Source organism: Perognathus longimembris, chromosome 1, assembly GCF_023159225.1.
Source record: "Perognathus longimembris pacificus isolate PPM17 chromosome 1, ASM2315922v1, whole genome shotgun sequence".
Classification (NCBI taxonomy): domain Eukaryota; kingdom Metazoa; phylum Chordata; class Mammalia; order Rodentia; family Heteromyidae; genus Perognathus; species Perognathus longimembris.
The window spans coordinates 16,251,896-16,276,433 of NC_063161.1; the positions used below are offsets into that span (position 1 = coordinate 16,251,896).

A 24,538-nucleotide genomic window follows, 5' to 3' on the forward strand; every position below is an offset into this window, starting at 1 on the left:
ATCCTTTTTCTGCCCTAAAGAACTTTGGAATAAATCTATGGTGACAACTTCTGTATTTCCCTCCCTTTGTGGAATAGCTCTTACAGGGAGAGCCTTTCAAATTTGTTGAGAAAATGATTATGTCTCTGTAAGGCTTCTCTGGACAGAACACTGCAGTTTCTATTATCATTTGACTCTGACATGGTTTTTAAATCATAAACCATCCTGATTGCTTTCCCCTGGATTCTTTCTACTTTGTCACCCTTTGTTGTTAAAAATAAATTACTCCCAATTTACTGCTTTCAATAGAGTAGAGTGAACATAATTGACTCTTTGATGTGTGAGGGTCTGCTTTGGTCTGAAAGCAATTACCCTGACCTTGGAGTCTACTGTACTGTAAATATCATTATAGAAAAGATAGCAGCCTACTCTAAATCTTTATCAACTCTTGAATATATCTTGGAAGATTTTTTGAAAATATGAGTTTCTGTTCTATTTATTTCTTGTTAGTGATGTATACTTTATAAGGTAACAGCTACCAAAAATTAAAACATGGCTAATTTCATCATGCATATAATTTCTTTCTTCTCTAGTAGACTATGAACTTTCTGAGAACAAGGATCATGTATTATTAGTCTTTTAAGATGTCTAGTACTTAGCATAATGTATACACATACATACATGTATATGTATACACACATATATGTATTATATGCATACACATAAACATTTTACACATGTATGCATATGCATATATTTATGAAAAATATCCAATAAACATCTGATGACCAATTAGTGTCTCATGCACAAGAAATTAAGTTATTCTTAAATGAAAACAATTTCCAATTGTTAGAATATATTGAAGAATAAGTAACGAGATTGGATCAAATTATGTTCTAACCTGAAAAAGGATATTAGTAAGCTCATTAATAGTATTCACAAAGAAAAATACTTGTGTTTTAGATGATAATACTTTAATAGTAAATGAGAGACACCCCAAATAGAAACAACTTAAACTGTAAGAATGGTGGTGCATAGTTAAGAAGCTTGAAAAGACTGGTCCTGGATCGATTTAAGCAGTTCAATGATATAATCCAAGTACCAGACTCTTTACCTTTGGCTTTTGTTATCTTTTTTGGGGGGGTGGGGTGCTTAATGCCTTATTGTTACAAAATGACTGCCCTACCTCTAGACATTAAAATTGCATCCAGTCTGAGGATACCTTCAGCTCCAAAAATGCCTACTTACAAGCTTTTTCTGTGGGACAAAATATTTTTGTAAGCTTCATAGCAAATGCCTGCTTATATCTAACTGGTCAAAATTGAATCATATGACTCTCTAGGAACCAGGCAAAAAAGAAGGGTCTTGGAAACGACTCTTTTCTAAAACACAATAAAAAGTAGACATGTATTATCAAAAGAAATCTAGACTTTTTACTAGTTTAGTATTAAATTCAGAGAAACTGAAGTATGAGAACTCTTGTAAAAATATCACTGTTGCTACTGGGATTATATAGTGAATCACTTACTCAAACAGATAAATTATTAGCTCTCAATCCCTTTGAGAAGAATAGATCAACCTGACTATCTTTCCTAGTATTTTTAAAAAATAAAATCAAATAAGGCTGTGTATTTCTTGCAAAGCTTTTTATTTTTTTCTCCTTTTCAGGAGTCCTATCCAAAGAAGAGGAATTACACTATGGAAATTGTACCATCTGGTTCTCTGGACACATTTCCTTCAGAAAATGAGAACTTTCTATGTGATCTCATGGACACAGCTGTTACAAAGAAACCTTGCTCCTTAGAAATCGCAAGGGCACCTTCCCCAAGAACTGGTAATTTCTCATTCACAACTGGACTAATTCAATATGCATGCTTTTGTAACTGAAGATGCATCACAAGTATTTTGATTTCCAATGCACTGTCAACATGAAAGTGCCCCCAAAGTAGTCCAACTTGTAATTTTTGCATTTTTAAGTGACTACTGGTAAAATCAAGGGTTTTGATGTGAAATCTCTTAACTGATAAGTATCCTTCATAAAGACAGTTCTGCCCTGATGAAGGCACTTTGAAATCTTTTAATCATGAAAAACTTTCTAGGTCAGATATAAAGATTTGAGCCCTTGGGACTTCATAGTTGATTTCATAGCAAGCATCTTCTATACACTTTTGGCATCCTATTTCCAAGTTATCATGTGTACTTAACTACTTATATTACCTATATTCAAACTACTTATATTACCAATATTCTACGTCTTTTATGGCATTTTCAAATCCATCATTTTCTTTACTCACATTAAAAACTAGTGCCCAAATGAAGCAAAGGAAATTGAAGATCAATAAATAGTGAAGCTTATGACTGAATGTGGATTTTTGACTAACATCTTATTGTCTTCTGTCCACTTCCTAAAAGAAATACTTCGTGATTGTGTAAGAGAACAAAGGAGGATAGTTATAAATGAACGACCAGTGTGCTCATTGCTACAGGGAGTGGTAGGAAAGGTTTTTTTATTTGAAGAGAGGCTGTTTTAATTTTGTATAGTAAACCTTGGAAATGAAGTTATAAAAACCAGTTTTCTGGAAGCAAGCAATGGTTGTTTAAGGAAATGGGAATTGAAAACAGAAGTTGCTTTTTCAAGATTAGGAGAGGTAGGGTTGTAGCATAGGAGGAAAGAAGGTAAGTAAAAGACATACTAATTTCTTTTAGGATAAGTAAGACTTATTGTGGCTTAGAGATTGGAAGAGTTTTCTATTCCAGCAAGATGTTGAAGATAATGAAAAAACAGAATGGGTGTGAGTTAAGACATGTAATATAAGAATTGGTAGGCATTGCTACCCCCAGAGAGAAGCTTATAGATGTTGTAGAGCTTATTTCATCTTGATTAGGGAAACATGGTAGGGAATGTTGGGGGCAGTAGATTAGGTCAACCTGACCCCAAAATTATTCTTCTGTAAATGGCTTACCTTGTTTGTTGCTTGCTTTACCCCCTGCATCAAGCCCCTACATCTGTGCTACACTTTTACCTTTATAAACCCCAATTTGAAGACTTCTCGGGGTCACGGTGGCAGCTCCTGAGTCTACACTGTGTCCCTGGCCGGTCAGCCCGCTTGTCACTATTGCAGTTCAGCTCCCAAGTCTGCTCCTGGCCAATCAGTTTGCTTTTTGCTTCCCCAATGAATCCATCTTTTTGCTTGAGACTGTCTCTGAGTGGTGGACTCTTGGAGGGATAGGGACTCCCCTCCCTTGAACCCAGTAACATTTCTAACACCATAACAATAGAGATATTTTGAAATATTCATTTCCAAATGTGTTCAGTTTTTGAAGATAAAAGTGCATTAGCTTAAGCTGGATGCAAGTGGCTCATGCCTAGGATCCTAGCTGAGATCTGAGAATCATGGTTCAGACAAATCTGACACTGTTATTTCCAACTAACCATCAAAAAGCCAGCAATACACCTGGTGTTGGTGGCTCACATTTGTAATCCTAGCAACTCAGAAGGCTGAGAGCTGAAGATCACAGTTCCAAGATGGCCTGGTCAGTAAAGACGGTGAGACTGTTATCTCTAAAAAAAAAAAAACCCCCCCAAAAAAAACAAAAAAAAAAACAACCTACCAAAAGCCAGAAGTAGAGTTGTGGCTCAAGTGTGCTAAAAAGCTCAGAGACAGTGCGCAGGCCCTGAGTTCAAGCCCCAGGAGTGTCACAAGCAAAAGTCAGAAATAGAGGTATGCCTCAAATAGTAGAATACCAGCTATGGGCAAAAAAAATCTAAGTGAAAGTTTGAGGCCCGGAGATCAAGCCCAGTGTTGGCAGAAACCAAAAGAAAACAAAATGCTTCAAGTGAGAGGGGAAAACAATCAAATGCATAACAGTTCCTCTTAAGGCTTGATCATCCTTCCTGTGTCCCTTGTTTCCCTCTTTTCACTATTTGCAACTTTGATTAAATGTGTGAACACTTCTTAGTATGTATATTTCTAATACCTTAGTTTCTTTTTTATATTTTCCATACCTTTTGTCTGTCTGTTCAACAATTTCCTTCTGGTCTGATTTTCCAATTCACTATGTTTCTCAAGCTCAGTATGAGAATAGGTCATCCATCCACTGAGTTTTAAATTTTCTAGGTTGTGTGTTTTGTTGCTTTTCCATTTCTAGAAGTTTGCTTTTTCTCCTCAATATACTTGGTAATTTTTAGCTTCTATTTTCCACAATACAATTTATTTTATTTTTTCTTTAAAATATGTTAATCATTTTGTAGTCTGAATCTGGTAACTAAAATACATGAAGTCTTTTCAGTTATGAACCTAGTCCAAAATGTGACCCTGTTGTAGAGCTAATGAAGTTATAAACTGTAGTCATTAAGTAGTCCCTAATCCAACAAGGTTGAAGTCCCTATTTTTAAAAAAAAAGCTGAAATTTAGAGACAAGAGTTTGCTTCCAGAGGTAGGAAGCACAAGGAGAAGATAGCCATCTACAAAACATAGATACCTGAAAGAAAAGCCTCTCCAGACCCTTATAGCCCTGAGCAGGACTCAACCCCACTAATACCTTGATTTCAGACATCTAGATGACACAACTTAATAAATCAACTTTTGTTGCTTAAGCTATGCAATTAGCAGTTACAACAGTCTTATGAAACTAATATAGGGCTGAATAGTGGAACATATAAATTCAACACACACACACACACACACACACACACACACACACACACACACACACACAGAGAAGATGTTTGGGCCTGGAGTACAAACCAGATCCTGTCTTGCTTGGGGACCTTGGTTGGCTGGTAATTCTGTTCATGGATACACTATGCATCTTCTCAAAGTATCTGTTAAATGTGCATGTGCTTGCTTCTTGTACTTATTAACAGATGAACGACTACAAAATCCTTACAACAAGATTTAAATTACTAGGTTAAATATGGCAGCAAAAATGTCAGCATATCCATATTGAAGATTTTATAATTTAACCAAAAGCTGAGAAATGTTTAAATGTTACCTACAGTTCTGTACATATTTCTTTTTATTAGTATATTAATTGCACAAAAAAGTTTTATAGTGATATCTCCATATGTCTATTGGTTTCTTATAGAGTCAAAGTGTTCAATCGAGGCTCTACCTTGATGAATTTATGTAATCCTAATCACTTCCCAGAGGCCCTGCCTTTCAACTCTGTAGTCAGGTTAAGATTCTTTATTCTTGTATCTTATAATGGGGATTAAATTCCAACACAAGAACCCTTGTGGGGACTCTTTAAACTAATAGTGGTCCAGTGCTTGTTTCATAGGCTTGCTAAGACTCATGTTTATGCAGTCACTATTATTTGTTGCACTTTAATCATTACCATATATAATGATTATGATGATTTGGTTACATGAATGAATGAATGATTAAAGAATGAATGAATGGATGATTTTAAAAAAAGAAAATGACTACAATGGCAGTAAAAGCCTTTATGAAATAGTCAGATGCCATTAAAGATAATTTTTTATTATCTGCTTCTCATTTAACCTTCACCGGGGAATTTTTCCATTTTATGGTAACTAAGCAACCTGTTATTTTGAATCATTTAGTACAGGTTTTGCACAATATGGATGTTCAATAAATCTATTTTGATTAATAAACAATTTATAACAACACTAGTGAAGACTATTTCCAATCCTGTTGACAACTAATAGATGATCTATACTAAAATTTAAGAAGTGGATACATTTAATAGCTACATACCAGGGCAGTGTGGGTCTTGTTGTCTTCTGTTCAATTTAATAATGTGCTTACTGGACCATGGTAAACCTGAAATGAAAGTGTTATCTGTTGAATAATCCTCCACACCCCTTATGTCTTCCCCATACTGGAAATAAGTAGGAGTGTGAGGGTGATTCTGTAACTTATTTATAACTCAATATTTTTTTGAGATAGTAAAGCCGCTTTACTTTTAATGCCAGAATTTTGAAATTAAAAGAACTCTGACTGGACAAGGACAAATGTTTATCTCTGCTAAGCAAGAGAGTAGTGTCAACATGATTTCTGTGGGTATGTTTAACTCATTTAAAAGAGTAAACTATTTAAAGGCCCTTGGAAACATTCTTTTACATACAAATATTGGTCTTTCTGATAAGAACCATTTTTATCAAACAGCGATTATTTACTTGGCATTTTCTCTGTGCTTGGTACTTTCTTAAGCATTTATCTAAGCAGGTATCTACATGGTAAATTAGTAACCACTACTGGTTTATGGAGGGGTAAAGAGAGAATGAGGCCATTTGTATCTGCAGTGAGATTCTGATATAGTAGCTACCTTCTGTATCCATATGAACAGTTTTCTGGTCTGACAATGTGACCATCTTATTCAAACTGGTGGAAGTTTGCTAATTTGGAAAACAACATTGTAAATGAAAAGAAAATTATATTTTTCCCCTCAAATTAATTTTATTTGTATTATAGGTGAATTAACATGAAACAGATTAAGATTTTTTAATACAATCTTAAATAATTTTATAATTTCTTAAAATACAGTCATGATGTAGGACTACAGACAAATCTTATGGTGTATTTTATGGAACAGAAATTCGTTTATAGTGACAAGAGTATTTATAGTAATGGCGTAAACATTCATGCCTATCAAACTCAAACAGGCCTTCCATACCGCTTCTCATTCCACTCACTCTCCTTTACTTTTCTTAAACCTTTGGTGCTATTCCTACATTGTTTCATATTCTCAGAAGCTGTTTTTATATTTTAATTCATAAAAGTAAAAGCCAATAGATAGAACTTGTTAACTTTCTCTAATAACTGTATAAATACTGTATATTGTAATTTTCTCTTTCTTCTACTTCCTGTTAAGATGAATGGGTTTTTCTCTTCATATTCAAGGTTGGTTCTGTTCACTTTGCTCTATGCCTCTGTCTTCTTAGGAATATGTCTCTCATTTATTCTTTGTCCTTCACATATACATATGAGTGATACACGCATACATAATTATATGTCCATATATATATATCCACACACATACATATGTTTGTATATATACATATACATGTGTGTATATATGTGTGGATATAGATGTGTTTGTGTGTGTGTGCACGTGTGCGCACACTAGCACATAGCTAGCAGTGCTAAGGTTTAAGTCCAAGGTCTCATGCATACTACTCAGATGTTTACTATTGATTCAACACTCCTCAAAATCATTTCTGTGTTGTTAATTTTTGGTGGTACTGAGGATTGAACTCAGTCCCTTCTACTTGCTAGGTAGGGAAATATTTTACCACTATAGTATTTAAAATTGTACTTTTCTACTGGATTATGAGCATCAACATTTAAATTTGCTCCAGGTTTTTTTTTTTCATTTGATAAGTAGCAAGAAACAACAAAAACAACTAACAATGACAACTAAACAATACGAAGTTCCTTGATCTCACTTGACACTTGGCTGCTCTTTTCACTTGATCCCACATTCTCAGTGTGTTTGTTTTCGTTCTTCCTTTTCACTTCTCAGCCTATCTTCATCAGATTTTCATGCTTCACTTCTTCTTTGAAATGTACTTTCTAAAGATAACAATGACCTGGATATCACAAATTCTGAAAGTACGTTTCTTAATCCTCCTTTTTTTAACCTTTCTGCAGTGTAGCCTGGTGATATCTCCATCATGACATCCTTTCTAATCTTTGTTGTCCAAGGCAGATGTTTATCTTATTATATTATTCTTTCAGTTTTGACAGTTGACATTTTTTCCAATAGCTCTAAAAGTTACGATTACAATCTCCAGCCAAAACCCAGTCATCATTTTTACTTTTCTTTTTTCCTAAATGATCTCATCTATAGTATGTATAAGTTGTTAAAATCAACATGCTGAACACTTACAACCATTTATCTCCAGTTCCAGGAACTTCTTTCAATTTAAATTTAAATTGTTTGCATCTATCTGTTGTCTACTGACTATTTCCAGGGACACTTCACTCCTTAAATTTATCCTCAAATAGAAATCACATATTTTCCCTCAAAACCTGTTCTTCATGCCAGGTTTCTTATTTCAGTACATGATTGAATCATTCATCCAGTTGCAGAATCCTGAGTGTCATTCTTGCCACCTACCTCCATCAGCCCCCATAGTCAATCACCAGTTCTTGTGATTTTTAAGTAGAATAGATGATAGAGTGAGGATAATTCTGTACCTTATTGTCTGACTATCTCTCAAATCTATTTGCCTCTCTTAGTCTTTATCATCACCAATCAGTCTCCCAAATTATTTTAATAGCCTCTAATTGTCTTACTTGCCTTCCTTGAATTTTTACTTCACATTGCAGCCAAAGTAATTGTAAAAAGCACAATTGGATTTCCTCACTCACCTGATTAAACCCTTTAGTGGCTTCCCATTCTCTTAGAAAAGTGATCCAAATGCTTGATAAGGTTCAGAATGCTCTGATTTGGGGGGCGAGGCTGGATTTGGGATTTGATTTAGGGCCTTGTGCTTACGAATGAGATGCTTTATCACTTGAGCTGTGGCTCCAGCTTATTTTTGAGGTCTGTCTCAGGTTATACCTGGATCAGGCTGAGCTATCATTCTCCTTTGTGTGTTTCCCCTTGTCTCTGGGTATAATGAGTATATACTATCTTTTCCAGCCATTAACTAAGATGGAATTTCTTGTTTCTTGAACTCTTATGTCCTTCAATTTTGATCCTTTGATCTGTTTCTCAAGTAGCTTGGATCAATCATTGTCTTGCGCCACTGAGCCCTTTGGTAGATTTGTATATGGTTTATCTTTTGAAGTGTGTTGTGTCTCAACGTGTAGCCTCCTGCCTCAACAGAGTCCATGTTAACATACTTAATTACATTAAGTTCATTAATGGGGAGAAGCATCTTCCTACTATGGACTTTCAGATGTGTAGAGTTCGATCTTATTAGTCTTTCTTCCAGTCCTTTTCTAAGTGAGTAATGCATACTTTTCCTTAGGAAACCCTTTGTGGACACCCCCCCCCCCCATATGTGTGTCACATGTATAAATGCTTCTATTTTTCCATTCTTACAGTGACTTCTCATTTTTCCTTTCCTGGAAAATCCTTACCTTGATGGAAATTATATAGTTATCAGGGGAATTATTTGTTCTAAAATGTTTTAGTGATTTGCCTTTTATAATTCAAATTTTGTCTATCTGTTCACCATTGCAGCCACAACTTCTAACAAAGCCTCTATGGGGTGTGTGTGTGTGTGTGTGTGTGTGTGTGTGTGTGTGTGTGTGTGTGTGAATTGGGGAGGAGGAAAGGTGGGAGAAAATGAGGGAGGAGGTAATAAATTGTACAAGAAATGTACCCACTGCCTTACATATGAAACTGTAACCCCTCTGTACATCACTTTGACAATAAATAATTGTTAAAAAAAATAAACTACTCAGAAAAAAAGATGATGCCACTGAACTTTATATATACTTTTTAATCTTAAACTAATTTGTGATATTGTATTATCATTCCCACTTCCCAGATAAGGGACTCAAGTCACAAAAAAATCTTAGACTTGCAAGCAAATGAGTACTTGAATGTGAATGCAGAATGTTAGGTCTAGATGCCACATTTACAAACATATTTACAGTTACCTAATTATTAAATTAATAAAGCATGGAATTTTGAGATTATTTTGAATTTGGCAGGATAAATATTGAAGTGCTTTAAAAATAAGATGGTGCTGGGCATATGGCCTAGTGGCAAGAGTGCTTGCCTTATATACAATGAAGCTCTGGGTTCGATTCCTCAGTACCATATATATAGAAAACGACCAGAAGTGGCACTGTGGCTCAAGTGGCAGAGTGCTAACCCTGAGCAAAACGAAGCCAGGGACAGTGCTCAGGCCCTGAGTCCAAGCCCCAGGACTGGCAAAAAAAAAAAAAAAAGAAAAAAAAAGGATGGTTTGGAAATAGTTTCACTGGTTTGTGGGGGCAAATCAATAGTGTGCCTATCTGTGGTTCCAATCAATCCAAAATAAGTAAGTCACTTGGATGAAGTGAATTATTGACTAAGTAGTATTGAGACATTGAATGGTAGAACAACATAGAGATAATAAATAATGTTTTCAAGTGCAGTTTAAATTTCATAATGGCATATCACCTTCAATAAATGCTTATTAAATGAACAAATGAATACATACTTACCACTTTTTTAAAATTTAGTTTAAGATTGATATTATTTGTATTTGCATTCGAAAGACTAGAAAGGTATCACATCATAGTACTATTTCTACATGGTAGGATTACATGCAATGTTTATTTTCTTTTCTATACTTTTTTTTATTGTGTTTTCTTCAATTAATACACATTACTGTTTACCATTAGAAAGTAAAGAATAACATTCATTTAGAAAGATAAAATGAATCATATCAAAACAGTTAACATTCATCTAATTAATATTAACTATGTATGTGATGTCATTTATAGAAGAAAATTAAGTATACTTAGGGTAGATAATGTCTCTAAAATACCACAATATCTGCAATGGTATTTCATCTTTTGACGGTACAGGCTTTAAACTAAGTAATCTATATGATGTAATCAGATTATATATCTAGCTCCACTAACAGTTATCAACTATTTAGAGTAAAAATATTCAAAATCTTTTCTTGTAGGTTTTTTGAGACACATAGTGAACAATTGATATCTATTATACAGTCTAAAAATATTCTCATTTAGACTATCCTGTTTGCTGTACTGGTAAAAACATTGACAATTGTTACTTTCAACTCTCTCTCTTTCTGTCTCTGTCTCTCTCTCTCTCTCCCTCACTTTGACTTTCTCTGTCTCTCTCTCTCCTCTTGACAGGGCCATGCTCCCCTCTGACACCTTATATGTCTCCTGTTCCTTCTGTGTGCCTCTTTCTAGCTTCTGTTGAATTGTCCACAATATTTGGCACTTCTTGGCTTAGAATTGAGCCCTTCAATTCTTGCTTCCATTGTATATATTTTTCTTTCTCTTCTGGGGATATTGGTCATATTAATGAAGTGCTTAACCTCTTTCAGTGTGACCTCATTTTAATTAATTACATCTGCAAAGACCCTTTGTCTGAGGAAGGTCACAGGGGTACTGAAATGAGAATTTCAACCTATCTTTTGAGCGAGACACATTTCAGTCTGTAATTTTTATAAAAATAAATAGGAATAAATGATGGAAATCTGTGTAAGGGAAAGACAAGAGTAGGAGCAGGGAGATAATCTGTACTTGCAAAGATCAGGAAAGGCTACCTAGGGATGAGGTAATATATGAAACGATTCTGGAAAATGACGTATTTGCCAGGCACAAAAGGGCTTATAAATTGGGCTCGGGGATAACATAGAACACATTCCCCACAGGTACAGCAACAGAGACATTGATGTGACACACGTATTTCATCATATACTCCTACTACCAGAAAGGGGCCTAGGCTTCCTGTAAATACCTTGGCTATTTGTTTTTTTCTGACAGTTATTTGAGATCACTGGCACCTCACTGGAGCAAGAGGGGCAAAGGGTCCTGAGTTCATTTCTCTTAAAAGAGCAATGGCATTATGGCATATGAGAATTTACAGTTGTATAATTTCAGTCTGTTCTAACAGTTAAACTGCTACTTCATTATATTATTCCTATTAGCAGCCTCTATGTACAGCATTAAAGTAGAAATAGTATCTTTCTGAAAATATAATCTTATACGTCTTTCATAATGCTTTTCATTCTATATATAGCACCCTTTATTCCTTCCCTACATTTTCTAGACATTCTATAGATGCTGTATAATTGATGTAATACTAATATTACTAGTCTAGCTTTAGATATTCCTACATTCTAATTAAGATACATTAACAAATTTAACTGAAAAACCTCTAGTCACACTACATTTAAATGCAACAATTTACTTTTATTCTAGATTCTATTCAATGTACTACATTTTATATTCAGATTAGAATGTATAAATTTAGGAATCCCCTAGTAAACTGTTTCACTGTTAGTCTCTTAGAAGAATTTACTTTAAAATGGATAAAACAAAAATAATTTATTGTTCAGTGGTAATTTGGGTTTTAATAGGTCCGAAAAATAGCCAAATAAAATAATTTTATTGTTTGATCTTTTGAGAATTAATGCAAAGTATATTTCCAGATTTACCAACTCACTACATTTATCATCATCTAGTATATTCTAACTGATGAAAATAGCATTATTGTAGTTTGATAAAAGAAGCATTTGAAACAAACTAGTTTGTCTTTCCCAGTACTTCCTATTGCTCTTCTTTTTTTTTTTATAAAGACGGTTCATTCATTTTATAACATTTACTAAACATCTGTGTTTCTATGTCTGATTATTGTGTAAGAAACAAAGAAATGTAAAGTATTAGAAGGGATTTTAAAATAGAATTTATTGTAAAATAATAGCACAAAATATTATTACATCCAAAGCTATATTTTGCTGCTGAACTTATACTGATTCTCTGTGGTGATCCTATCCTATTTATATGCAGAATCCAGAGAACTATTCAGATGCCATTTAACATGGGTTTTCTTTGCTTTTAATTTCCACAGGACAATTCAATTTGTTGCCAACAGATTATTGTCTTCTTTATCTGTTATCTGTTTATAAAATAAATGGAACGAGAATAATGGAATGCTAAAAGTTGTGCATGAACAAGAACAGAGAAGTGAACTAGCTGGGTTCTCCATTCCTCTTCTTAAAGTAAATGACCCCAAGCCACAGGCAGCTATGAATATCTTAGGTCACCATTTCAAGTGAAACATGCTTTGATTATTCTGCTCCAATATGGACAACAGCAATTGGTCTTAACACTGAGACACATCAATCAGGCACAGAAATCTGTCTAGCTCATTTAAAATACCAATTAATTGTTTTCTTTAAGTTTTGGGGGTGCTATTTTTTTCATTAAACTTTTTTCTTTATTGTCCAAGTGTGGTACAGAGGGGTTACAAATTCATATGTATGGCAGTGAGTACATTTCTTGTTCAACTTGTTACCTCCTCCCTCATTTTTCCCCCACCTCCCCCCTTCCCCTTTTTCTCTCCCCCTAAGAGTTGTGCAGTTGATTTACACCAAATGGTTTTGTAAGTATTGCCTTTGGCATGGTTTGTCTTTTTGTCCTTTGTCTCTCAATTTTGATATTCCCTTCCCTATCCCAGTTCTAATATCCACATAAACAGTATCCAGGGTATTCAGATGAGATATAGTGGTAGCGGGGGTACAACCACAGGAAGGAAATACAAGAGAAACAAAACTAAACAAAACAATCAAACAAACAAACAGGCATGAAAAAAATTACAAAAGGCATGGTTTCACATGGCATGTTGATACTAAATACAACAGTGGTATAACTTTTGTTTCCGTAATGTGGAGTTCATTTGACTTGGCAACATCTTATGTGATCATATGGTTTGGGGTATTTGGTCTTCTTCCATGACTAGCTTAATCATGTACTAGCTATTCCCTATGAGAGACACCATAGGGTTTATGTTTCTTTGGGTCTGGGTCACTTCACTTAGTATGATTTTTTTTCCAAGTCCTTCCATTTCCTTACGAATGGGGCAATGTCATTCCTTCTGATGGAGGCATAGAATTCCATTGTGTATATGTACTGAATTTTCCTGATCCACTTGTCTACTGAGGGGCATCTAGGTTGGTTCCATGTTTTAGCAATGACAAGTTGTGCTATGATGAACACAGTTGTGCTGGTGGCTTTAGTGTGGTCTTGCTTTTAATAGTCTTTTGGGTAGATGCCCCAAAGTAGGGCTGCGGGGTCATAGGGGAGCTTTATGTTTAGCCTTCTTAGGAACCTCCATACTGCTTTCCAGAGTGGTTGGACAAGTTTGCATTCCTACCAACAGTGTAGTAGGGTTCCCTTCCCACATCCTTTCCAGCATTCATTATTATTGGGTTTCCTGATAATGGATGTTCTTACTGGGGTGAGGTGGAATCTCAATGTTGTTTTGATTTACATTTCCTTTATGGTCAGTGATGTAGAGCACTTTTTCATGTGACTCTTGGCCATTCTCATTCAGAGAAGTTTCTTTTTAGGTCTTTAACTATTTGTTGAGAGGACTGTTGGTTCTTGGATTATTTGTTTTGGAGGATTTAAAGTGTTTGAGTTCTGTGTATATTTTAGATATCAGGCCTTTGTCTGTTGTATGGCTGGTAAAGATCTTTTCCCAATCTGTGGGCTTTATGTTTATTTTGGAAGCTATGTCCTTTGCCCTGCAGAAGCTCTGCAGTTTGATACAGTCCCACTTGTCCAACCTTTCTTTGATTTGTTGCGTTTCTGGGCCTTTGTTGAGGAATTTTCTTCCAATGCTAAGGAGACCTAGAGTTTCTCCTATTCCTTCTTATAGTGTTTTTAGGGTATCTGATTTTATTTCCAGGTCTTTGAGCCATTTGGAATTGATTTTGGTGCAGGGTGATAAATAGGGATCTAGTTTTAGTTTGTTACAGGTATTGACCCAGGTTTGCCAGCACCATTTGTTGAAGAGGCTGTCTTTGTTCCAACCTATATTTTTAGCTCCTTTGTCAAAGATTAGGTAGCTGTAGGTCTGTGGTTTCATTTCTGGGTCTTCAGTTCTGTTCTATTGGTCCTTGAGTCTGTTCTTGTGTGAGTACCAACCTGTTTTTATTACTGTAGTTTTGTATATAACCAAGTTTGGTGTTGATATTCTTCCTGCACTGTTCTTTCTACTAAGGATTATTTTTGCTATTTGGGATGCAAAGTTGGTTCAATATATGCAAGTAAATTAATGTAATCCATCACATCAACAGGAGCAAGGCAAAGAATCACATGGTTATATCCCTAGATGCAGAAAAGGCATTCGACAAAATCCAGCACCCATTTATGATAAAAGCCCTGGACAAACTGGGATTCCAGGGAATATTCCTGAATATAATAAGCGCTGTCTATGACAAACCAACAGTGAGCATAATACTAAACGGTGAAAAGCTAAAGCCATTCCCTTTAAAATCAGGAGCAAGACAAGGATGTCTGCTTTCTCCTCTCCTCTTCAACATAGTACTAGAATTTCTAGCCAGAGCAATTAGGGCAGGAAGAAAACATAATGGGGATCCAAATACGAAAAGATGAAGTTAAACTTTCTCTCTTTGCAGATGACATGATCCTATACCCCATAGACTTTACTCCCAAGCTACTAGAGCTGATCCAAAACTTTGACAAAGTAGCAGGATATAAAATAATTCCTCAAAAATCAATGGCTTTTATATATGCCAATAACCAGAAGAGTGAGGCTGAAATCAGAAAAGCAACACCTTCTGCAATAGCCTCAAAAAACATAGAATACTTAGGAATAACCTTAACCAAAGAAGTGAAAAAAATCTATGATGAGAACTTTAAAAACCTGAACATGGAAATTAAGGCATAACTCAAGAAATCAAAAAACTTCCGATGCTCCTGGATTGGGAGGATTAACATTGTGAAAATGGCAATATTACCAAAAGCTATCTACAAATTCAATGCAATATTCCAACACAATTCTTCAATGAAATAGAGGAAGCAATTCAGAAATCCATATGGAATAATAAAAAACCCCGAATAGCAAAAATAATCCTTAGTAGAAAGAACAGAGGGGGTGCTATTTTAAACATTAACATTATTGGTAATATAATGCTTATGTTGTTCGCAGTAAATTTTAAAAACAAGTTTATATTTGCATTATAAAATTGAATGAATTATCTTAGTAATTTAGCACAAAGTATAGAAAGTAAAAAGAATGATAACAACTGTATATGTTACTTATCAGAGCAATTAGCACTCTGTTAATTTACTTTTTCTAATTTTTTTGTTTTTTCTTATTTATTGTCAGAGTGATGTACAGAGAGGTTACAGTTTCATACGTTAGGCATTGGATACATTTCTTGTACTGTTCATTACCTTCTCCCTTATTACCCCTCCCCCCTCACCCTTTCCCTCTCCTCCAATGAGTTGTTCAGTTGGTTTACACCAAACTTTTTTGTAAGTATTGCTTTTGTAGTCTGTCTTTTTATCCTGTGCCTCTCGATTGTGGTATTCCCTTTCACTTTCCTAGTTCTAATACCAGTATATACAGTTTCCAGTGTACTCAGATATGACACAGTGATAGTGCAGGCACAACCACAGGAAGCGGATACAACAATAGAAGTTACGGTTTCACATGGCATGTTGAAAGTAATTACAACAGTGATATATCTCTCGTTTCCATAACATGGAGTGCATTTCACTTAGCATTATCTTATTCATTCATAGGAGCATAGCTATTAGGCTCTTGTGATCCTCTGCTGTGACTAGCCTAAACCTGTGCTAATTATTCTCTGTGAGGGAAACCATAGAGTCCATGTTTCTTTGGGTCTGGCTCACTTCACTTAGAATAATTTTTTCCAAGTCCTTCCATTTCCTTACGAATGCGGCAATGTCATTACTTTTTCTAATTTAAATTTTTATTGTCAAGGTGATGTATGGAGGGGTTACAGTTACCTATAAGGTAGTGAGTACATTTTTTGTCAAACTTGTTTACTTCTTTTTTGTTGTGCATAGGTTTTTCTAAATTTGAACACATGGCATATATACGTGTGTATTATAGTCATTTTAAAATTAAACATGTTTGTGACTATAGATGTATAATGAGATGCCCTCTGACATTCTATAAATTGGGCTTCTACTATAATTTTAATTCTCTGTTTTCAGTCCTTTCTCAGAAATAGATAAATGCTTTCTTCCTTCCTTTTTACTTTTATTGACATAAATTTCAGAATTGTAATAAAATTTCCATTGTGCATAACTCATCCATTTTGAGTGTATATAGCATCCTTATTTTAAACCACTTAATCATTATAAGAGACGTTATATTATAGTTCATTACAGCTGCATACTTTTAGTATTCATGTTGTTGGGTGTTTTTTTGTTTTTGTTTTCGTTTTTTGTTTTATTTATATTGAGGTCCCTCTTTTTTTCTCCTGTTTTTTTCTTTTCCAAATATGTTTTTCAAATAATGGAATATCTTCCATTTATCTCAAAAGTTTAATGTCAGTGACTTTGTTCACTATAAATAATGTTTTATTTACATCTTGAGGCTTGTAAGGCAACCAGAGATTATCAGTGTATTACCATGTATTCATTAATCTTTTTAACATTAATCTTGAGTTTTCAAAATAAAACTAAGTGAAACTTTTTTTTTAATTTTTTAAATTTTTTTCCCAACATTTTATTATCAAACTAATGTACAAAGAGGTTAAGTTTCATATGTTAGGCATTGGATGCATTTCTTGTACTGTTTGTTACCTTGTCCCTCATAACCCCCACCTCCTCCACCTTTCCCTTTCCCCCCCTGAGGTGTTCAGTTCACTTACACCAAACAGTTTTGCAAGTAGTGCTTTTGTAGTTGTTTGTCTTTTTTTACCCTGTGTCTCTCAATTTTGGTATTCCCTTTCAATTTCCTACTTCTAATACCAGTATACACGGTTTCCAATATGCCCAGATAAGATTACAGAGACAGTGTAGGTACAACCACAGGAAGGTGATACAAGAACATCATCAAGAATAGAAGCTACAGATACACATGGGACATTGAAAGTAGTTACAACTGTGATATAACAATCGTTTCCATAACATGGAGTTCATTTCACTTAGCATCATCTTATGTGTTCATAAGGGTATAGCTATTGGGCTCTTGTGATGCTCTGCTATGACTTGCCTAAACCTGTACTAATTATTCCCAATAAGGGAGACCATAGAGTCCATGTTTCTTTGGGTCTAGCTCACTTCACTTAGTATAATTTTTTTCCAAGTCCTTCCATTTCCTTACAAATGGGGCAATGTCATTCTATCTGATAGAGGCATAAAATTTCATTGTGTATATGTACCACATTTTCCTGATCCATTGGTCTACTGAGGGGCATCTGGGTTGGTTCCAGATTCTAGCTATGACAAATTGTGCTGCGATGAACATTGTTGTGCTGGTGGCATTACTGTGATTTTGTTTGTGGTCTTTTGGATAGACACCCAAAAGTGGGGCTGCTGGGAGAGTTCTATATTTAGCCTTCTGAGGAATCTCCATATTGCTTACCAGAGTGGCTGAACCAGTTTACATTCCCACCAACAATGAAGTAGGGTTCCCTTTTGGCCACATCCCCTCCAACAATTGTTATCGTTAATTTTCTTGATGTATGACATTCTTACTGGGGTGAGATGGAATCTCAATGTTGTTTTGATTTGCATTTCTTTTATGGCCAGTGATGTAGAGCACTTTTTCAAATGTCTCTTGGCCATTCTCATTTCCTCATCAGAGAAGTCTCTTTGTAAGTCTTTAGCCCACTTGATGAGGTGGCTATTGGTTCTTTGCAGTTTTGTTTTGGAAGAAGATAATTTTTTTAGTTCTGCATATATTTTAGAGATGAGGCCTTTGTCCGTTGAATGGCCGGTAAAGATCTTCTCCCAGTCTGTGGGCTTTCTGTTTATCTTGTGAGCTATGTCCTTTGCCATGCAGAAGCTCTGCAGTTTGAGGCAGTCCCATTTGTCCAACCTTTCTTTGATTTGTAGCCTTTCTGGGTCATTGTTAAGGAAGTTCTGTCCTACGCCAAGGAGCCCAAGTGTTTCTCCTACTCCTTCCTTTAGTGTTTTCAGGGTGTCTGTTTTGATTTCAAGGTCTTTAATCCATTTGGAATTGATTTTGGTGCAGGGTGATATATAAGGATCTAGTTTTAGTTTGTTGCATGTGTTGAGCCAGTTTTGCCAGCACCATTTGTTAAAGAGGCTATCTTTCTTCCAAACTATTGTTTTAGCTCCTTTATCAAAGATTAACTAGGCATAGTTCTGTGGGTTCATTTCTGGGTCTTCAATTCTGTTCCATTGGTCTTCAGGCCTTTTCCGGTGCCAATACCAAGCTGTTTTTATTACTATACCTTTATAATACAGCTTGAAGTTGGGTATTATAATTCCTCCAGCACTGTTCTTTCTGCTTAGGATTGTTTTTGCTATCCTAGGTCTTTTATTTTTCCATATGACTTTCTAGATTGCTTCCTCTATTTCATTAAAAAATGGTGTTGGGATATTAATAGGTATTGCATTGAATTTGTAATTAGCCTTTGGCAATATTGCCATTTTGATTATATTAATCCTCTCAATCCAGGAGCATGGGAGGTTTTTCTATTTCCTTAGTTCTGACATAATTTCATTTTTCAAGCTTTTAAAGTTCTCCTCAAAGAGGTCTTTCACTTCTTTGGTTAAGGTTATTCCTAGGTATTTTATGTTTTTCGTGGCTATTGCAAAAGGAGTTGCTTTCCTGATTTCAGCCTCGGTCTTCGGGTCGTTAGCATAGAGAAAGGCTGTTGATTTTTGAGGGTTTATTTTATGTCCTGCAAATTTGCCAAAGTTTTGGATCAGCTCTAGTAGCTTGGGGGTAGGGTCTATGGGATTCTTTAGGTATAGGATCATGTCATCTGTGAAGAGAGGAAGTTTAACTTATTTTTTCCTATTTGGATCCCCTTTATATTTTCTTCTTGCCTAATTGCTCTGGCTAGGAATTCTAGTTCTGTGTTGAAGAGCAGGGGAGAGTGGACATCCCTGCCTTGTTCCTGATTTTAAAGGGAATGGCTTTAGTTTTTCACCATTTAGAGCTATGCTTGCTGTTGGTTTGTCATAAACTGCCTTGATTATATTCAGGAATGTTCCCTGGAATCCCAGTTTTTCCAGGGCTTTTAGCATAAATGGGTGCTGGATTTTATCGAACGCTTTTTCCACATCCAGAGATAAAACCATGTGGTTCTTTACCTTGCTCCAGTTGATGTGGTGGATTACATTAATTGACTTGCATATATTAAACCAACTTTGCATCCCTGGGATGAATCCAGTTTAATCATGGTGTATGATTTTTTTTGATGACCTGTTGAAGTCGATTGGCCAGAATTTTGTTGAGAATTTTTGCATCTATGTTCATCAGGGAAATCGGTCTATAGTCCTCTTTCCGTGATAAGTCCCTGCCTGGTTTTGGGATGAGGGTTATACTGGCTTCATAGAATGAGTCTGGTAGTGAGCGTTCTCTTTCAATTTCATTGAAGAGTTTGCGAAATATTGGTGTGAGTTCTGTTTTGAAGTCCTTGTAGAATTCTGTAGTGAATCCATCTGGACCTGGGCTTTTCTTGGATGGGAGATCATTTATTGCCGTTTCTATTTCAATACTGGATATGGGTCTGTTTAGGAGGTTTAAATCTTCATGGTTAAGTTTGGGGATATGAATTTTTTCTAGGAAATCACCCATTTCTTCCAAGTTCTCGAATGTGTTTGCATAAAGGTTTGCAAAATAGTCCCTTATTATTTTCTGAATTTCGGTTATTTCTGTGGTGATGTTACCTGTTTCATATCTTATCTTGGTCATTTGAGTGTGCTGCCTTCGTTTTTTGGTCAGGTTTGCCAGGGGCCTGTCTATCTTGTTGATTTTTTCAAAGAACCAACTCTTTGTCTTGTTGATTCTTTCGATGGTTTTTTCCGTCTCTAATTGATTTAATTCTGATTTGATTTTAATTATTTGCTTCTGTCTATTGATTTGGGGTTTGGCTTGTTGTTCTCTCTCAAGGAAATTAAGGTGCTTCCTTAAATTATTGAGTTGCTGTTTCTCCAGTTTGTTGATGTATGCACTCAGAGATATAAATTTTCCCCTGAGTACTGCCTTTGCTGTGTCCCAAAGGAGCTGGTACTTTGTGTCCTCAACTTGGTTGAATTCCATAAACATTTGAATTTCCGTTTTAATTTCTTCAGTGACCCACTGATGGTTCAGCAGTATGTTGTTTAGTCTCCATGAATTGTAGGATTTTCTGTGGTGGCTGTTTGAGTTGAGCTCTAATTTTATTCCATTGTGGTCTGAGAGAATGCAGGCAATGGTTTTGATATTTCTGAATTTGTATAGATTTTCTTTGTGCCCTAAGATGTGATCTATTTTGGAGAATGTTCCATGTGCTGTGAAGAAGAATGTGTATTCCGTTGTTGCTGGGTGGAATATTCTGTAGATGTTGCTTAAGTCTAGTTGGTCTATGCAGTTATTTAGTTCTGTGGTTTCTTTGTTCAGTTTTTGGCGTGTTGATCTGTCCAGAGGTGATAGTGGAGTGTTAAAGTCCCCAATTATCAATGTGTTTGGCTCTATGAGTGTTTTTAGAGTCAGTAGTGTTTGTTTGATGAAGTTGGGTGCTCCTGCATTTGGTGTGTAGATATTTAGAATGGTTATATTTTCCTGTAGGAGAGATCCCTTTACTAATATGTAGTAACCTTCTTTGTGTTTTCTTAACTTTTTAAATTTGTAGTCAATTTTGTCTGATACTAGGATTGCAAATCCAGCCTGCTTATGGGGGCCATTTGCTTGATAGATTTGATTCCAGCCTTTCACTTTTAGAAGATGTTTACTTTTGCTGGATAGAGGTGTCTCTTGGAGGCAGCAGAAAGATGGATCTTGATTTTTGATCCAACTTATGAGCCCATGTCGTTTGATTGGAGAATTAAGTCCATTAATGTTGAGAGTTAGGATTGAGAGATGATCATTTGTTCCTTTCATTATCACCATCTTGTTTAAAGCTATGTCTTCCCATTTCTTGATCTGATGTTTACTATTTAGGGTTCATTTCTCTGTCTGTATTGGGATCTTGATTATTTTCCCTGTATAGTGCATCTTTGAGGATTTTCTGTAAAGCTGGTTTGGTAGATATATATTGTTTCTGTTTTTCCTTACTGTGGAAGACTTTTATTTGACCTTCAGCTATGAATGAGAGTTTGGCTGGGTACAGAATTCTTGGTTGGTAGTTATTTTTATTCAGTGTTTGGTGTACTTCATTCCAGGCTCTCCTTGATTTCATGGTCTCTGCTGAGAAGTCTGGGGTAATTCTGATTGCTTTTCCTTTATATGTGATTGCTTTCTTCTCCCTAACAGCTTTAAGGATTCTTTCCTTGTACTCTACTGATCCTGTTTTGATCACAATGTGTTGGTGGGATGTCCTCTTCTGGTCTGGTTGGTTTGGGGTTCTAAATGCTTCTTGTATCTGTATAGGCCTTTCCTTCTGGATATTTGGGAAGTTCTCAGCGAATAGTCTATTAAATAGGTTGCCTATCCTATTAACCTCTTTCTCTAAGTTTTCCTCAATACCTATTATCCTTAAAATGGGCTTCCTGATCATGTCTTGAATCTCCTGTAGCGATCTGTTTTGTTGATTGGACTGGATTTGTATTGATTTTTTATCTTTCTCCATAGAATCTAATGAATCTTCAGCTCCTGAAATTGGATCCTCTGCTTCAGTTAGTCGGGACTGTAGGCTAGCTACTTGATTTCGAATCTCTTTTCCTTCTGACTGGTCTTTCCTGATGATTTCCATGTCATTTCTTAGGTCCTGTATGGACTTCTTTACTTCATTAACTTCATTACTTTGGTTTTGAGTGTTGTCTCTCAAAACTTTAAGCTGGTTAGCTATCTTTTCATTTGACTCTTGAAGTTCATTTATCTTTCTATTTGTGGATGCCATGAAATTCTCCATTAATTTTTGCTTTGCCTCCTCACGCTCTAGAATAATTGACTGAAGAGATTCAAACTTTTCATTTATCATGTTTATCAGTAGACTTTGTAGAGCATTTTGGGGGTTCTCTTCTATGTCTTTGATTGACTGCTCTGCTTCCTGCTTGTTTTGAGTGGGGGATAAGACTTCATTGTTTGCCATCTTTCTTGTGTTCCTTCTGCCCATTTGGATTGGGAATGCCAATCTACACGCACCTGTGAGCACCATTTAAGACCCAAAGCAGCCCTTACCAAGCACTGTTGTATAAATTTTACAAGTTCACAATTATATACAGATACCTTGTATACCTTTATATAAAATTAGATTTGGTGTTCCTAAAGAATACAATTTCAATATAATAACCAATCCTGGGCCCTGTATTCAGTAGTTACTTATTTACTGTTACAACCCTATAAGCAATTCTTGTTTTTATATTAAGTTCTTTTAGGACTGGCTTTCTCTATGAACCCCTTTGATTCACTCGGATTAAGCTGGGATAGCCTCTATCCAATAACCAGGAGTCAATGGAATCTGGAGGTCCAGGCAGTAAGTCTGGAGGGTAAGTTGGAGGTAGTAAAGAGAATAGAGTAAAATGTATTGGGAGGGGGAGGGTGGTGATTTTGGTTTAGTTTCAGTGACGTTGAAATGTGGATAAGAGTAGAATTAGTAGAAAGAACAGGGTTAAAATGGTAGACAATGGAGAGTTAGCAGAAAAGAGTGGAGGTATTATTCATAGGAAAGTAAATTTTTAAAGAAAGAGAACGCAAAGAGAGAAATAAAGTAAAAATAGTGGAAGACAGATGCACAAAACAGAGAAAAATTATTTAAAAAAGAAAAAAATAAAAAGGAAAAAAACCAGAAAAGCAACAACCCAAACAAAAAAAAAAGAAAGAAAAAACTTTATAAAACAAACAGGTAAAAATGGAAAACAAAACAAAACAAAAAACCAACGATGTTTCAGAAGTGAAAAAAAAATTTTAAAGTTTAAAAAATGTTTGAACAGGAAAAAAAAAACGGAGTCATCCCTGTTTGGGTGGTCTTTCCCCAGTCTCTGGTTTCCTTGCAATGGTCTGCAGTCTATATTCCTGATTGGCTGGGTTTGAATTGATTTCAGTTTGCAGGGGGTGGATCTGTTCTGGCCCTTCTCCCCTGTTGGTGCAATCCTGGGTCTCTGTGGTTTGCACAGCTTGCAGGTAGGCCTTGGGCATCCTCTGTAGATGGGGACGTGAGCAGTCTTGGGAACTGTGGCTCCTCTGTCTGCTGTGGGGCTGCTGCCTTTAACGCCTGGCTTTGAATAGGCTGTGGACTCAGCAGTGCGGGGCGCCTCTGGCCTGTTTTACCTGGCTGAGAGTTGATTGCCTGGGGGAGGCTCCTCCTTCCTGGGCGGGGCAGCCTCCTTGGAGGAGGTGGCTATGGAATGCAGCTCCATTTTGGGCTGGGAATTGGGCTTCCTCTGTGATGGGACCGTTTAACTGTCTCAGGAACTGTTTGTTCCCCTATCTGATGTTTCCTTGCCGCTGGTAGCTGCTTGTGGCTTTCACTTTAAATTTAGAAATTCTGGTGGGCAGGGCGGGGCACCTCTGGCTAAGCCAAGGCCCAGGACGCACCTCCCACCAGGGCAGGAAGAGTTCTCCTGGGCGGAACTGGCTCTCACTGGTTGGTCCCTCTTGCCCTTTTCAAAGATGGCTCCTTTGACCTCACATTCCTCAGGCCCGCTTTAGTTCCAATCTGGTCTGACCCTTTGCCAATGGCAAAGATGGTGCTTTGCTCTGGCGGTGGGGGAAGGGCTGCCTTCCAGAAGCTGCTCTGTGGATGCGAGTGAGAATATCTTTCGTGGGGTATTCACGCTTTCTCTGCGATTTCAGCCCGTTCGTTCTCAGCCGTTGTCTGGAGGATTTCTCCCTGGTCTATCCTGTGTGCTTTAGCTGCGTGGAGTGCGGGTTGCTGTGCTGGGCACTGTGCCGGCGCCGGCACTAGTGAGGCAGCGGGATGCCGTCCGGAGCTCAAATCTGTGTTTTCAGACGAGCAAAGTCAATTTTTCCTGCCCGG

The 24,538-nt window shown here is 36.3% G+C and overlaps 1 protein-coding gene across 1 annotated transcript in view; it reads left to right on the forward strand.

Annotated features, from left to right (window-relative positions):
• Positions 1-24,538, forward strand: part of Anks1b (ankyrin repeat and sterile alpha motif domain containing 1B) — an 895,075-nt gene that overhangs the window by 263,539 nt on the left and 606,998 nt on the right. Inside the window, exon 10 of the mRNA XM_048357586.1 lies at positions 1,648-1,813. Within this exon, the coding sequence (XP_048213543.1) occupies positions 1,648-1,813 (166 nt within the window). The remainder of the gene's footprint in view (positions 1-1,647; positions 1,814-24,538) is intronic.